General features: G+C 40.9%; 1 protein-coding gene across 6 annotated transcripts; it reads left to right on the top strand.

Annotated features, from left to right (window-relative positions):
• The first annotated feature begins 501 nt into the window (after positions 1–501).
• Positions 502–15,348, top strand: LOC120747295 (fibrillin-2-like). 6 transcript variants are annotated; one of them, XM_040053059.1, is made up of 23 exons: positions 511–1,211; positions 1,422–1,536; positions 1,648–1,779; positions 1,872–1,938; positions 2,066–2,242; positions 2,684–2,809; positions 2,953–3,093; positions 3,261–3,386; positions 4,112–4,234; positions 4,411–4,533; positions 4,629–4,751; positions 6,282–6,404; positions 6,718–6,840; positions 7,210–7,335; positions 8,998–9,126; positions 9,233–9,325; positions 9,509–9,604; positions 9,873–9,968; positions 10,150–10,245; positions 12,186–12,287; positions 12,365–12,470; positions 14,188–14,304; positions 14,640–15,348. In XM_040053059.1, the coding sequence occupies exons 3-23, from the start codon at positions 1,657–1,659 to the stop codon at positions 14,716–14,718; spliced, it is 2,415 nt and encodes an 804-aa protein (XP_039908993.1). In that variant the 5' UTR covers positions 511–1,211; positions 1,422–1,536; positions 1,648–1,656; the 3' UTR covers positions 14,719–15,348. The 6 variants fall into 6 exon arrangements, with proteins under 6 accessions (XP_039908997.1, XP_039908993.1, XP_039908994.1 ...); XM_040053060.1 differs by lacking the exon at positions 1,422–1,536 and having other exon boundaries at positions 512–1,211; positions 2,069–2,242; XM_040053058.1 differs by lacking the exon at positions 1,422–1,536 and having other exon boundaries at positions 512–1,211.
• Positions 15,349–15,597: the final 249 nt, after the last annotated feature.

Below are 15,597 nucleotides of genomic sequence, written 5' to 3'. Positions count from 1 at the left end.
CAATTTAATTAATTTAATTTCACTAGCTGGGACTACATCCTCACTTGGCAGCATTTCCTGTAGATAATGTATTGTGAATTAAGGCTGCAGTGTAGTAATGGCTTTAGAGAAGACTTGACTGGGCAGAAGCCTATGGGCTAATGAAAGGTGAATGAACGGAAAAGGGGAGGGACACAAAAAAAGAGAACAAACATTGTAGCGCAGGAGGGTCATATGTAGACAGAGAACCAGAAGGGGGGTGTATGAGGGGTGGTCCAGATAAGTTGTCTCCAATTATCGATATATAGAGATTTCTTTTAATAGAAAACACGACAGTTTTCTATTTAAAAAAAAAAAAAAAGTTAAAATATTATTTTAAAGTAACACCAAGAACGAACAAAGTAAGAAACTAGGAGACAGTTTCTGTGATTCGTTAGATTCACCCTTTATTAAAGTGACTACTGAAGCAGGAACATAAAGGTTTTCTTTATCATGTCTGTCTGTCACTCACAGGAGAGACATTAAAGTAGTAGGTCTGATGTGAGCTACAAGATGAGCTCTGTAAAAATACATTTTTTAAAAAGCTGTGACTGAAATGTGCACAGAAAAAAAGGAAAAAAGCTTTATGGGAAAAATAACAATGAGTCAGTGAAATTCAGAGAACTGTGATTTGTGAGGGTTTTTTTCACTCAATATCCTGAAGGAAAAGGTTTTTTTTAAGGGGGGGTCTGTGCTTCACTCTCCTGTGAGGTGCAGGGTGCAGTGGCCTATGTGGAATGCCCTGTAGGGGGTATTTTTTTACAGTTAAGCCAAATGATTAGACCCCTTGAGAACCCCACTTATCACAGTCCCAAGTTATCACAGAACTATTTCTAAACCATCTGATATTTGCATAAGGTGAGCTGCAAGGATTTGGCCTCCCTTGTTCCGGGGCTCGTTTATGACATCCACGCCAGGGTTTAAAGCAGGGCCACCTAGACACAGCCTCCAGGCCAGCCTTTTGCTGCCTGTTTGCGGTGATTTGGGATTTGTGGAATGGGAAGTGCAGAGCTCCGGGACAGGATGTGGAGTCACTGCAGGATCGTACAGCCCCCTATTCTTGACAGAGCTGGCGTGCGTCTGCATGAGCACCTCGTCTCTGCAGAAGATCCACTGTAGAACCGGATCGCTTTGTGGCCTCTGGAAACCTCAGTGTTCCCGAGCCCTCTACTTAAGAGTAAATCTAAACCCAGGTACGTCGATTTACGCGACTTCTACGCATCTTTTGCTTCGCACCAACTCACAGAAACAGTTAGTCCCGCATTTGTTTTTATCGCCTTCTTTTAGCTGTTCTCGCAAAGAGTTTCGGGATAATACAGAAACTTATCTTCTCAGTTAAATTAGACACATTTCAGTGTGATCTGTGGGTGAAACTGCAGTTGATGTAAGTCTCTTTTGTTCAGTGCAGACAGCCTCGGGGGTTAACTTAATAACAGAGTGCTCTTTCCCCCCCTCGTGCTGTTGTTTTGCCTGCCCGGACATGCACTGTGTGTCTGTGTGCCTCTGTGTTTTCAATAGGTGAGCACCTTTACAGTAACTATGAAATGCTCTGTGTCATTTTATCTATTTTTAAACTCTGGTTTATTGATGGCTGAGTAACCTCATCTTCTCCTCTTCCTCTCCACACAGATTCAGGTGATGGCTCACCTCTGGACTCTCCTGTCAGCAGGCCTGCTGCTGATGTCTGTGGCTGAACCTCTGAGCAGCCCTCAGGAAAATGACAACAAGTTAGTGAAACACACAGTGTTCACTAAGAGCCAGGCAAGTGGTTTAGGAAGGCTTCTTACATGTATGTTAGTCTGACAGCATCAGACTATAAATAAATCTCAGTTTGTTGCCTTTTCCTGCTGCAGACCCAGGTGAACGAGAGTGCACTCAGAAATGTCAGTGAACCAACACCAAGCCACACACCTACAACCTGTGAGGTTTTTGGGGTTTTTTTTGGTCATTTTGTCTTTTGTTGTGTTTATTTTTTCTCTCTTTTGTTGTGCTGTGTCTTACATTTCAGCATTTCCTTTCAGCAGCTCCCTCTTTTTCTTTGCATTAGCAGCTCCTTTGACCACCACAACTTCCCCAAACTCTAGCCTTGCTCCACAGTGTCCAGGAAACCAGCTGATGCATGAGAGCAGCAATGTCTGCATCTGTCCATCCATCATGGTAAAGGATGGTGACAACTGTACTTGCCCCAAGGGCTTCACCTTGGAAGGAGCAGCCGAGTGTAAAGGTAAGAAGTGATCAAAACCTGGGAAAGTGCTTTTTGTAGAACTGGAAAATCACAAAAAAAATAAAAATGCTTTTGACACCTTTGAGTTTTTAACATTTACAGCAATGCAACACAACATAAAGGTACGCTACGTTACACGAGCCCCGTGAACAAAATTGCACACAGGCTCATTTAGCCTCTCTTGGAAAATATTAATGTGTATTAGTGTCACGGTTGTGTTTAAACTTTTAACTGTACTGCGCAAATTTTCAGAAGCAAGCGTGAGTGATGAGAAACAAGCTACCAGTTGATCTAACTGCAGTATAATTTATTTACAAAACTTTAGCATTTAATATTTCAGAGCTGTGTTATATATTATTCATATATTTTTGTCAGCTTGACATCACCATGTAAAACTGCAGGTGTCTGAGTTAGATTAAGCGTATTATCTCTGTTGGACAGATGTTGATGAGTGCGAAGGAGAGAGACCAGGACCATGTGACCTCCATGCCAGCTGCATTAATAACCCCGGCTCTTACTCGTGTAGCTGTCTCCGTGGTTACCTGATGGGTTCTGACGGGTGCCAGGGTTCGTCAACCTCTGTGTGTGTTTTTCTATTTGTGTGTGTGTTTGTGGGGAAAAAAAGAAATGTCCGATGCAGGTTTTCAGAAATTTTTCACAGCGCCTCTTTAGTATGATCATAATTTACGTGTTTCTTATGGGTCTTGCAGATGTTGACGAGTGCGCTTTGGCCGCTGTGACAGGCCTGCAGGCCTGTCAAGGCGAGGCTGAGTGCAAAAACACACCTGGCTCCTTCACCTGTTCGTGCCATGAGGGATATGTAATGGCTACAAATGGGCGAGGCTGTGTAGGTGAGGTTAATGTTGAAGTCTGGTGTGCGTTTTGATAAAATATGCATGTACATCCAAATGTATATCAGCATAAAATACAGGCTGACACGCTACATCGTGACTTAAATGATTGCATCTGTTAAACTTGGCCATTTATCTTACAATTTATTGGTGTTACTCCTCTGTAGATGTGGATGAGTGCGGCTTTGAGGAGCTGTGTCGCCGCGAGCTGGGAAATGTGTGCGTTAACACTCCTGGCAGCTTTTCATGCCAGTGCCAGCTGGGCTTCAGAGCAGAGACTGCTGCCTGTGTCGGTAAATCATTAAACATCACCACGACTGAAAAAGGCCGATGTCCAGATTTGATCTGGTGTTTTGAATTTTTAACATACTTCATTTGAGTTTCTGCAAAGTAAGAACTTTGTCTGACAGAAAGAAATGCTTTGCAGCAAGATACAGCTTCAATCTGCTGCTTTGCCTGCTTATATATGCTCCTGTCCCTCTTTCACCCTCACGTTAAAGGCTGATTTCCTCTTTTGTTCTGTAAAGAACAAAAAAGAAGTCTGTTCACTTTCTTTTCGACTTCTTTGCGCCCCTGTGTCCTCCAGCACATCCTCTGTGTGCCAAGGCATGATGTGCTTTCTGTGCCTGCTTTTCATGGCTTAAATTTTCATAGTAACATCTGCGCTGTGCTTGATTATGTACTATGATTTTACCACTACTGTCAGAAAGTAGCAATGTTAAATGGACTAAAGGGAATTAAAAGAAGAAAAAGAAAAAAAAAAATCTATTACCACAGCTTCCCAAAGTGGTTCAGTGACAGTTATTTAAAACAAGGTTGTTGACATGAAAATGACTTCGTACCTTTATTGCTTGCCAGTAAATTAAGGGAGTGCTTTGCAGGAATTAAATTTCCTTTTCTCTAGATGAAATAATTTTTAATTGCAAATTGCGTCAGCAATGCATAGAAGAAGAAGTCATATGTTGTATCCATATGTCACTAAACTATTCTGTCCTTTTGTCTCTGTCATCTGTCCCAGATGTGGATGAATGTATAGAGAGTCCCGTGGCGTGTGATGGACGGAGCGTATGTGAGAACACGCTTGGGAGCTACGAGTGTGTTTGTCGACCGGGTTACCGGGGAAACGGCACACACTGTGAAGGTAAGCAATTAGTGCTGACGTCCCTCCGTGGAAAACTCTGTTTCCTGTGGACGGGGGTCAGCTTCCTTGTGTGCGCGTGTTTTAATGCTTGCTGTTATCCCTTCCATTAAAATTATCCCAAGTGGTAGTACAAGCTTCACTGAATAGAAATGAACCGGCTCTCTGTCTGTCTTCAGATGAGAATGAGTGTGTATCTGGTGGTCACACGTGTGACGCCAACGCTCGGTGCGGTAACATCATCGGGTCGTATTTCTGTCAGTGTTACCAGGGCTTCAACGGCGATGGACACTCTTGTTTTGGTGGGTAAGGGGTGGGTGTGTGTGTTTGTTGTTACCCACTTGTATCATGTAAGCATTACTTTCTCTGTATGAGCATTACATGTGCTTGTTTACAGACATTGATGAGTGTGTTGTGAACAATGGTCGCTGTGAACACAACTGCACCAATGAGCCAGGAAGCTACAGCTGCCAGTGTGCCTCGGGTTACCAGCTGGACCCGGACAGACACAGCTGCACAGGTAAAAGGCAGGCTGTAGTAGGATGTTATTAAAGTAGGCATGAGTGAGCATGACTTTTTCTTATGTTCCTTTAAAAAAAAGTAGTTTGACTTTTTAGAAAATAGGCTTCTTAATTCTTGCTGCGGGTTAACAGTTGTACAACTTTTATTATTGTGAAATGTGTTCTATAAATAATCAGAATCAACTCGTTTGTGGATCTACTGAAAAAGTAAGCACACCCTTAATGTAAATACTGGCCAATTCCTGAGATGTTACTCCGTAATGCACAGTGCCACATTTAGTAAAGATCAAACACACCATGTGTGCAAATGGCTAATACCAACTGTCAAGCACCATGGTGGATGGTGCTTGACAGTTGGTATACGTGAGTTGATGATTTAGGCTTGTTTTGCAGCCGCAGGACATGAGTCGACCTCGCAGCTAAAGCTTGGCTCAAATTAGGTCGTGAAACAGGGCAATGATTCCAAGCAGAACAGCAAACCTACAACAATGGAGAGAAAAGGAGAGAATCGAGGTGCTGAAATGAAGTTATTGCTGCTAACAGCGGTTCTACAAGCTGCTGAATAATGACGTTTGCTTACTTTTTCATTTGACTGCATAGAGTCTTGTGAAAATTTTATTTGTCACATGATTGTGTCTACCTGTTCCCCTCTGCTTATTCTCTAAAGCTCCATATAATCCAAGTATTGGGTATATTGTTTGCATTAACTCTAAAATGTGGGCTTTGCTACTGTCAGAGGAGTTTATTTGTTATTGTGACCAAATGTAGTCCAGGACAAAATTCAGAAATTTAGGATGACCTCTGATGATGATGATGATGATATAGCACCATCCAAACCAAACAGATTAAGTGAACAAACGGGAATGGCAGCAGAAGCATGCAAAAAATAGATCGGGAACTACAGCTATGGATCAAGACCTCTGTTATTACTATTATTGTTATTATTGTACAGTCTGTATATGTCAAATCTGATGTCATACACATTTTTATTAGATCCTTGCATCATATTTTTTGCTTGCAGTAAATGTATGAAATTGCTAAAGTGTCACAGTGCATGGCTGTGAGACCTTTAAACTGCCTTTATTATTGATGAGTGAAGTAAAACAAACTGCAGTCTAAAATGTGCTGCACCACCCACCATAACAGCCAATCAGATGGGGAGTACAGTAGTTAAAATGTAACCGTCCTCTTCATTTTAATTAGTTACACACAGTAACCATTAAATTGAAACCTAAACACAGTTGCTGTATTTCCTAGAGACGAGGTTCTAAGGTCAAGTCATAGTGCGGCTAGTCAACAGAGGGCAGCAGAGATCATCTCTGTGGGCTTCTGCATCATTCTCAAAAGACATAGCCATTGTTGCTCTCTCCATTCAGTCACTCTGCACTTAGCTGGTATTCCAGGTTTGTGCAATTTTGTGCTAATAGAATTTCAGACGTTTATTTCAAGTCTAAATGAGTCCTTGTGCTGAATCTATTTCATGTTTTGCCATGGCGCAAGAGTAATCTAAATGTTGCTGATCTCTCCAGATGTGGATGAGTGTGTGGGACTAAATGGGACTTGCGAGCACATTTGCATCAATACTCAGGGCTCTTTCCACTGCTCCTGCAGACCCGGCTACCAGCTGCATATTGATGGCCACACCTGCGTGGGTCAGTCACTCTTAAACACTCACTGCTGTTTACCCAATCATTTTCGGTCATTTAAACATGCCAAGCATCAGTAGTAATCTGCCATGAATATGTCTTATCTCTTGCTAATTATTTTGGTGCATGTGATTCTGGTTTTTCTTGTGCATATTTTCTGTGCAGACACTCTGGAAGTAGTTGTCCTGAGGGCACATTTTGGAAAATTAGTGAGATGAGAAAGCCAGACTGTGAGGAATCTGTTGCATGCATAAGAGAGAGCTGTCCAAACATGATGTTTATGATCTGTGTGTTTCTGTGTGTGGGTTTGTGTACATAGACATCGATGAATGTAAACTCCAGAATGGCTGCTGTTCCCACACCTGCACTAATTCTCCAGGGGGACATACTTGCCATTGCCCCCCTCCTCTGCTGTTAGACATAGACAACCTAAACTGCAGGAGTAAGTTTGATTACAGAGTTGACATTACAGTCTTTTGTGTACAAAAATATATAATTATTTTAAAAAAAAAACAGAAGGTAGGCACTTCTTTCAAATCTGATTAAAAAAATCTTATTAAGAACTCTTGTCCTGGTGTTTTAACACAGATTTTTCATCAAGATCAAATCTTTCAATGTGACATGACACAGCTAAATATGTTTTTTCCTTCTGATCAGCAGTCAAAACATTGCTTCTTCTATCAAAAAGAAGAAGCATAGCACCAAATTTCCCATTTTAAAAGCTGAAATAGCAAGTTCACGCAGTCTTCTTTATTGTTCAGTATTTCTGTGTACCAAGCTAAAAATTATTATTATTTTTTTACCCAAAAAGATGCTACATCCTGTAAGCTGAGAAATGGTGGTTGTGACCATATGTGCACTGTAAGGGCTGAGGGCCATGTTCAGTGCAGCTGTCAAGCTGGCTGGCAATTGGACGAAGACGCGAGGAGCTGTGTGGGTGAGAGTTCATGTTCACTGCCAGCACTTTATTATTAGCTGAATCACATGGCGTTACTATCAGCAAACGCACTCTCGAAAGCACCAATTTGTTGCGATCTGGTTTGTGTGCACATTCCTCCGCGCCATATCCTTCTGGGTAACAAGAAAATGATGTCATTCACATAGATTACAATTTCAAGTTACTTTTCTCAAAATCTCGAGTTTATAAGTCAAAATTTTGAGAAAGATTTTGAGTTATGGAAACAGGCTTCCATAGTTATGAGATCGTATCAGTGCAACAAGCCCTGATAGCCTTTTTCATATAACGCCTAATATCAAAATAATAATTAAAATGACTTTACCATCTCTTGAATCCAGCAGAAATACACTCACCAGCCACTTTATTGGGTACACCTCTTTAACTGCCCATTAATGCAAATATCTAAGTGCTTCTAGGCATGTAGACCAAAGACTGTATAAGACATTTTTTACATTCACGGATGCAAACGTGGTCAAGACAACCTGCTAAAGTTCAAACTGAGCATCAGAATGAGGATGAAAGGTGATTTAAATTACTTTGAACATGGCATGGTTGTTGGTGCCAGACAGACTGGTCTGAGGGTTTCTTAAGCACATCCATGGCTGGGGTTTGCAGAGAAAGGTCTGAAAAAGAGAAAGAGGGTGAGAGTTCTCTTGGCAGTAAAAATGCCACGTTGATAACAAAGGTCAGAGGAGAATGGCCAGACGGCTTTAAACTAATTGAAAGACACCAGTAACTGAAATAACCACTTGTTACAACCAAAGTATGCAGACGAGCATCTTTGAACAAACAACGTGTAACCTTGAAGCAGATGGGCTACGACAGCAGGGCATCACTCTGCCACTCCTGTCAGCTGACAACAGGAAACTGAAGCTAGAATTTCCACAGACCACCCGTCTGATAAATCTTGATTTCTGCTGTGAGTAATTTAGCGTAAACAAGAGGAAAGCATGGATCCATCCTTGTATCAGTAATTGAGGCTGGTGACGGTGCAGTGGTGTAGAAGATGTTTCCTTGGCACATTTTGAACCCCTTCGTATTAGCTGAGCATTGTTTTGTATACCTGAGTATTTTTTCATGTCCATCCCGTTCTGACTACAGGCTTACCATGTTCCGATGGCTGCTTCTCATAGGATGATGCGCTATGTGAGAAAGCTCAGATTATGTCATGATACATAATCATAATGAATAGAGCACCTTTGGGATGTCGTGGAATAGGCCCTTCACAGATGTGCAGCGGACAATTCTTCAGCAACTGTGCAATGCAGTCATGCCAGTTGAGACCCAAAATCTCTGAGGAACGTTTTCAGCACCTTGTTGAATCTGTGCTTTGAAGAATTAAGGCAAAACCCAGTACTAGCAAAAGTGGCTGATGACTGTAGATTATCCACACAGCAATTTTGAAAAGGCTAAAGAGCCAGAGAGGCTTTCAGAGATTAGATCGGCTGCATGCGCCATGTGATTTCTTTTCATGAAGCTATTCATAAAAAAGGAAATTTGATAGGTTGATAGTCTGTTATGGACTAACGACTCCCTTGAATGAATACAGAGGCGGGCATGCCTCACTTAGCCAACCATAAATTAAGCAACTGTCACGTAGGTTTAATGTTTAATTGCCCTCCTTCTGTCTTCTGTCATGAGATGTGAACGAGTGTGAGGACTTCACTAATGGAGGCTGCGAGCAGCTGTGTGTGAACCATCCTGGTGGGTTTAACTGCGCCTGCAAGGAGGGCTATATAGTTAGAAAAGATGACCCCACCAAGTGCCAGCGTGAGTCAAACATAATCTTATGTAGTGTTAAGGACTTTTTAAAAATCTAAAAATAGATTTATTTCAATTCCTTCACTTATCTTTATTAGCCTCTCTGCCTTTCCAGCTGTGTGCGACCCCCCTTGTCAGAACTATGGAGTGTGTGTTGCCCCGAACATTTGCGACTGTCCTCCAGGCTATCCTGGAGTGGGCTGCTCAGGTACAATAAACGTTACACATAATATATATATAATTAAAATGTTTTTTCACAGGAATATAGACTGTGCAGATTAAATTAAAGTTAATTTGTGTCTTTTTTGTGCACCTTTCGGTGTGCTTTGAGGTTAGTATAAGGTTTTAATGCAAAGAGGAGTATTATAGCCCTTTTCGTTGCATGTTTCAGCCATGTGCTCCCCTCCCTGCGCTCATGGAGGTACCTGTATGCGCTGGAACGAGTGTTTGTGTCGTCGCGGCTGGACAGGAGCAGGCTGCCACACAGGTACACTGCCTTTGGGGATCAGAGGGACAGGTGTTACATCAAATAAATAGAGTGGACAGTGTTTAGAAGCACTGTTTACATCAATGTGTTGCCCAGAAAATGCTTTTATAAGATGTTCTGCACTCACCTAAGACAAAGAGGCACTGGTACATATATCCATGCATGTATAAATGCAGGTGCACAGGTGACGTGTGTGTCACAATGCCATTTTCTTCTGGATTCGACATCTTGATTGTTAGCTTTGACTTTTCTTCGTGTCTCTTCTCAGCTGTGTGTGAGTTGCCTTGTGCCAACGGTGGTCGCTGTGTGGGACCTGACACCTGCCAGTGTCCCTCCGACTACACTGGCCCCCAGTGCCTCTTGCGTGAGTAACATAATAGAATAAATTATCCCAGGTGTGTAGGCACCACCGAGATCTACCCATCCACCTGCCTCCAAACAGTTTCTGGTAAAATATGGGCTATAGGATGGCAGAAAAACAAAAAAAGCATGAAGACATTTTTCTGCACAGACTGCGTGTTACTATATTATTTTGCATTTTGTAGCCCTTTGCACTCCTGCCTGTCAAAATGGGGGAAGATGTGTGGACGTCAACAAATGCACATGTGTTGGTGGATGGCAAGGAGCTCGATGCCAGATAGGTGAGATCAGTCATTCTCTGTTACTGTATCTCTGTGTAGCTTTTCCTGCATAATTAAAATATATTCAGACTAAAATATGATCAAACCATGTTTACACAGTAAGTTACAAATGATCATGGATGTAATTTTAACAACCACTTGTGTTTATTTAAAAAAAAAAACAGTAATATAAAGCTTCTCATGTCTTCGGATTACTTTCCTCTATGCAGTGAGTGTGATTTGCTTCTGTGCAGCTGGAGGCTTTAGTGTGATATTGGATGTGAAATTAGATGTTGACACCAGTGGATGCAGCATGGTTTCCCGTGGTTTCTTCTTCTCCCTGTTGCTTGCTGTTTGTTTCCATTGTTGCACTACTCTGCTGTTGTTGTTGTCGTTGACCAAATAAGATGAGATGTTTTTCATTCGATGTGCTTATGGGTGGAGAGAAGCAATCATGTGACGTATTTCTGGACTCTTTCTCTTATATTTGAAACCAGACACCGACAAATATGCAGCGTTTATTGTTCCATCCTGTTTTGTCACCTGGCATTTCAGAGCATATTCAGTAATTATTGAAAATCTTCACATTTTTCTTCTGTGTCAGTGGTGTAGAGCTAAGCCCTTCAATCATAACATGCGGCGGTGTCTGCCAGTGCATAGCTTCATAATCAACACGTTTCTAATGTCCAGACTTTCATCTGGAGCTTTTATTTCTCCAATCAGTAACAGTGTTTTTAAGTGGGAAAATGTCATTACTGTCATGGTCTCTGTGTCTACCCGGCCAGCCCTGCAAGGCTACATGTGTTTTGGTTTTGCTCTCTCTCATCGCTCTGCCTGGGCGGAGCTCACTGAGAGCTTCTGCTTTTGGCCCGCGCACCTGCTTCTAATCATGCACCGGTGATTCATCATTAGGGCTGGGTATCGTCACTGATTTCTAGAATTGATTCGATTCCGATTCACAAGGTCCCGAATCGATTCGATCCACAATTCGATTCAATTTGATTTGATTCGGGGGAAATTTTGCCTCAGACAGTCAGAAATATCATAATTCAGATCATGCATCAGTACATTTCCAGATTTTTATATCTATAAAAAGAAAGCTGACATTTGTGAGACTTTATCAAAGGTGTGAGCATCACAGCAGATGCCTTTGTGTCAAAGTAGCTGAAGATAAAACACATAAAAATAAATATAAAAATATTCTGCAGTAGATCAAAAACGAAAGAAAACCATTAATCAACATATGAACATTACCTGATGCTGCTGAAGTGAAGCAAAGTTACAGAGGTTTTAGAGACACAGCTGAGCGTTTCGCAATTTTGCATAATTTTAAAAAGTTTAAATTTGTTCAGTATTGAACAGCAGAAATGAGGCTTTCTTTTCGGAAGTTGGTAAAAGGAAAAAAACAGCGGCCGACAGCCTGCAAACAACGGTAGACTTGTGCGAATAATGCAGGAAAAAGATTTTTAGACGGGAAACTGTTCTTGAAGTATACAGAGAGCGAGAGAGAGAGAGAGCTCTGCATGAAGTGTGATTTTATCCTGGTGGAAGCAAAACAGCAAAAGTCAGAGTGAATTCATGACGATGTTTATGTGAAGCGTAGTTTGGATCTTCTTTTGCTGCTGGTTCGGTCAATATTGTTTCAAGAGAAATAAAAACCTGCAGCTTCAGAATCAGCACAAAAAGGACGTGAACACAAAGCGCAGACCACTTCTGTGACAATTACATCCCTTTGGCTATAGTCACATATTCATTCCTACAAGAAAACAGAATAAGTTGCTCCATACTTATAAGCGGAAACACCGTCCAGCCTTTTGTTCTTACACTGTTGTTGATAAATGTATGTTCTGCTCATTGTGTAATTTATAACTGCCCAAATCCTCTAAATAATCTATGCTCCATGTTTAATAAGAAGACTCAATGTGTTTGGATTTATGCATTCTTTTTTCTGTCTTGATCAGAGCCTGTTGTGTGCCAGAAACCTTGCATAAATGGTGGCGTGTGTGTGGGCCTCAACCGGTGCCGCTGTACCAAAGGTTTCACTGGAGAGCTCTGTGAACAAGGTTAGTCCATGAGTGTGGAAGAATGTGTACATATACAGTATGTGTACAAAGGATCATGCTGTGTGCTGTGTCTGCAGCGGTGACTACACCCTGTGTGCCACCCTGTCAACATGGAGGCACATGCAGCCCTCACAACACTTGTACCTGTCCCGAGGGCACTGCAGGCCTGCGCTGTGAGAGACTGTGAGTATCAGTAACTTCTACAGCATCCATACATAACATATCTCACAGAGTGAAGTGCTTTAATGGGGTGATATGGTACTATTAGGTCTTTAGGTAAGATAAGGTCTGATTATTCAAGACCTTGTGTTTTATGAGAAGGATTTTAAATTGAATTCTGGATTTAACAGGGAGCCAGCGAAGAGAAGCCATATGAGAGAAATTTGGTTCCTCTTCCTAGTCCCTGTCAGTACTCTTGCTACAGAATATTGTATCAACTGAAGGCTTTTCAGAGAGTTAATAAATCCATGGTCAGATGCAAGTCTACTGCAAGAAACTCAGACACAAAAGTACAGCATTGAAGTCACTGCAGTTTCCCCACATATTCACAGCTAATCGTAACACCGGATAGAGAAGCTGCTATTTTGATTAACAACAGAATTAATTTCTCTCACAAAACTACAATCACAGAAAGACCCAGAAAGAAGATGTGTACTCATCAGCATTTATATTGAAAACATTCACCTCACAATTGCTTATTTAATTGACCCCAATAAACATGATTCCTCATTTGCTGTCACGCGGATCCTCCAGTGTTATGGGGTCCTCTTCCAGCTTGTCTGTGCTATAACGTGATGCCACCAAATCACCTTCACACAAGCAATATTAAATGTCTCGGATTAACATTTCCCCCAAACTGTAAGCGCTGTTTAGCTTCAGTTAAAGTCTGTCATTCAAAGTGGTACAAGATGATTTACATTGTTGGTCAAACTTTCCTATTTTCCTTTACAAACAAAATATTAATCTTACCTAAAATTAATTATTTTCAGTGGACCTAATTTGTCCAAACATAACCTGGTGCAAATTTCATAATTCGACATTATCAATATTCTTTTTGGAAAAACAAACCTCCTCATATAAAACTCAGCATTACAAAAAAATCGAAATCTCATCGAGGATTTGAAATCCCCAAATTTGAGTTTTACTAGCTTGCAAATTAGCCCCAAAACATCAATCAGTGCCTTGAAGTAATTAAACAATAATAAACACAAAAAACCAACAGGACAAAACTAAAATCATATGCAAAAGAAAGTTTTCACAGAACTCTGTGAACACAGAAATAAAAAAAAGTAGTAGCCTGGCCCTGTTAATCAAAGGCCTTTTGATTAACTGTTAATCAGCGTTACCAGCATTATTGTCTGGAGCATTCAGGCATGTGTTAACACATTGCCACAATCTTCCCAGGAGTTATAGAAATTCATACTCAGGTCAGTCTGTGCATTTCTGAGCTTTAATGGGTTGATACGGTACTATAAGGTCTTTAAATAAGATGGGGCCTGATTATTCAAGCCCTTAAAATTTATGAGAAGGATTTCTCACATAGAGAGAAATGTAACCCTCTTTATGTCTGTTTCTTCAAAAAGTACATGGCAGCACGGCTTCGGTTTGCAAAGTTGCATCTGAACAAACCAGAAAACCTTTGGAACAGTGTCCTTTTGACAGACGATTTCAAAATGGAAATATTTGGTGATAATGCACCACTTTTGACATAACAATCCCAGTATATCAGAACAAACACGTGATACTGTCAAGCACAGTGGTGGAGAGGTGACGATTTCACCATAAACTTCTATGTGTACTAAAGTGTTCTTGGGTCAAATGTGAGGTCATCTGTTGTTCTCAAGTTTTTCAGGTACAGCACTTTACTGCAATACATGTCTTGTGCTTATTTGTGTCCTAGGACATGCCCAGTGGTCACTACAGTAGTGAGTATGGCTCGAGGGGTGAGGAAAGCATTTAGGGAAAGCTACGTTGACCGCTGTGGACCCTTCGGAGTTCAGCTTTGTACTAAATACAGGTAAGCTGTTTTTCCTCCTGGATTCTCCAACACTAATTCATGAAGTATCTGGCAGCAGTTGCAGCTTTTCCTAATCACAACATGGTTTAATTTCCTGTCAAAGAAATGAACTTTCAAGGACTTTACTGTCAGCTATTCTTTATGTAATTACTTTTGCACTTAACTGGATTAAATATGCTGTGAAAGTATTTTTAAAGCGTTTCCAATAACGCAATGAAAAGCGAGGCTTGACTGAGTTTAAGATGTGCAAATGATTTATATGTTAAAGGTTGTGTTAATCCAGTTTGATTAGAATACAATATCACACAGTTGTGTGATTGTGGTTGTGTTTTCAGGATAAACCAGGCACGTGTATACCTGCAGGCCTACAGGGTGGGCTACAAAATCCAGTGTCCACAGGGGAAGAGCAGATAAGCAGCGCTGGATACAGTGAAAGTGGTTTGTCATAAGAAAATGTCATCCTCCAGACAATCTTTAGGTCAACACAGGAAGATAGAAACGGACTGATGTAACATCATATGTAAAGTGCTGAGGGTGTTGCAGCTTCTCTGGGAGAAGTCTTACCTGATTATCAGCCTCTGTGTTGAAATTAAATTACACTTCTGTCATAAAGAAGGTTTATAATGTCTGTGAAATCATGTCAGCGATTGAATAAAAATGAGTTCACATCAACAAATATTTGAAGATTTCAAGCACGTAGATGTTCGAACGGGACAGTTTTTGAGTATTTCTGTAGTCATCTCAGAGTAGATCTCATGACAGCAGCAGTTTTATTGTAAGCCATGTTATCACTGTAGTACTGATAATCAACCTTTTATGAAATAAGCACAAGTTCAGTGTTTGAAATTCCTGTAAAACATTAATCAGCTTGAACGTATATTCAAACGAACCCAGTCACCTCCATGGATCGGTCACTACTCAGATAACATCCAGCTTGTTTTTTTTGTTTTGAGCTCTACTCATGTTTTTTTTAATCTAGATTAACAATGATAGCAACATAAAAAATGCCTAAAGTGACAAATTCAAAATAAACTATTGCCTATATTACTGCTCCTTCTTTTGACAAAGGAAAGCATGTGTTTTATACTCCTAACTGATCAAAACTCCTAAAAAAATTATTAAATTAATGATTTTATTGGGATATCTGTGAAGTGTAGCAGAGGAAAGTGGAAAGTGGGGAGACGGCATAAACCCAGACGAGGAGTTCACCATTAACCTCTGTGTCTACCAAAGTATTTTAGAGTCAAATGTGAGGCTATCTGTCTGACAGATAAAGCTTGGCAGAAACTGGGT

Source organism: Simochromis diagramma, unplaced genomic scaffold (genome assembly GCF_900408965.1).
Source record: "Simochromis diagramma unplaced genomic scaffold, fSimDia1.1 OVJJ01000419.1, whole genome shotgun sequence".
Taxonomy (NCBI): Eukaryota; Metazoa; Chordata; class Actinopteri; order Cichliformes; family Cichlidae; genus Simochromis; species Simochromis diagramma.
This window is presented reverse-complemented; position numbering and strand designations above follow the sequence as displayed.

Bases quoted from the DNA above. Each gene is read 5' to 3' on its own strand.
- LOC120747295 (XM_040053059.1), top strand. From the start codon at position 1,657: ATGGCTCACCTCTGGACTCTCCTGTCAGCAGGCCTGCTGCTGATGTCT. The intron at 6,405-6,717 runs GTCAGTCACTCT...TTGTGTACATAG, and splicing joins TGATGGCCACACCTGCGTGG to ACATCGATGAATGTAAACTC. The intron at 9,605-9,872 runs GTACACTGCCTT...GTCTCTTCTCAG, and splicing joins AGGAGCAGGCTGCCACACAG to CTGTGTGTGAGTTGCCTTGT.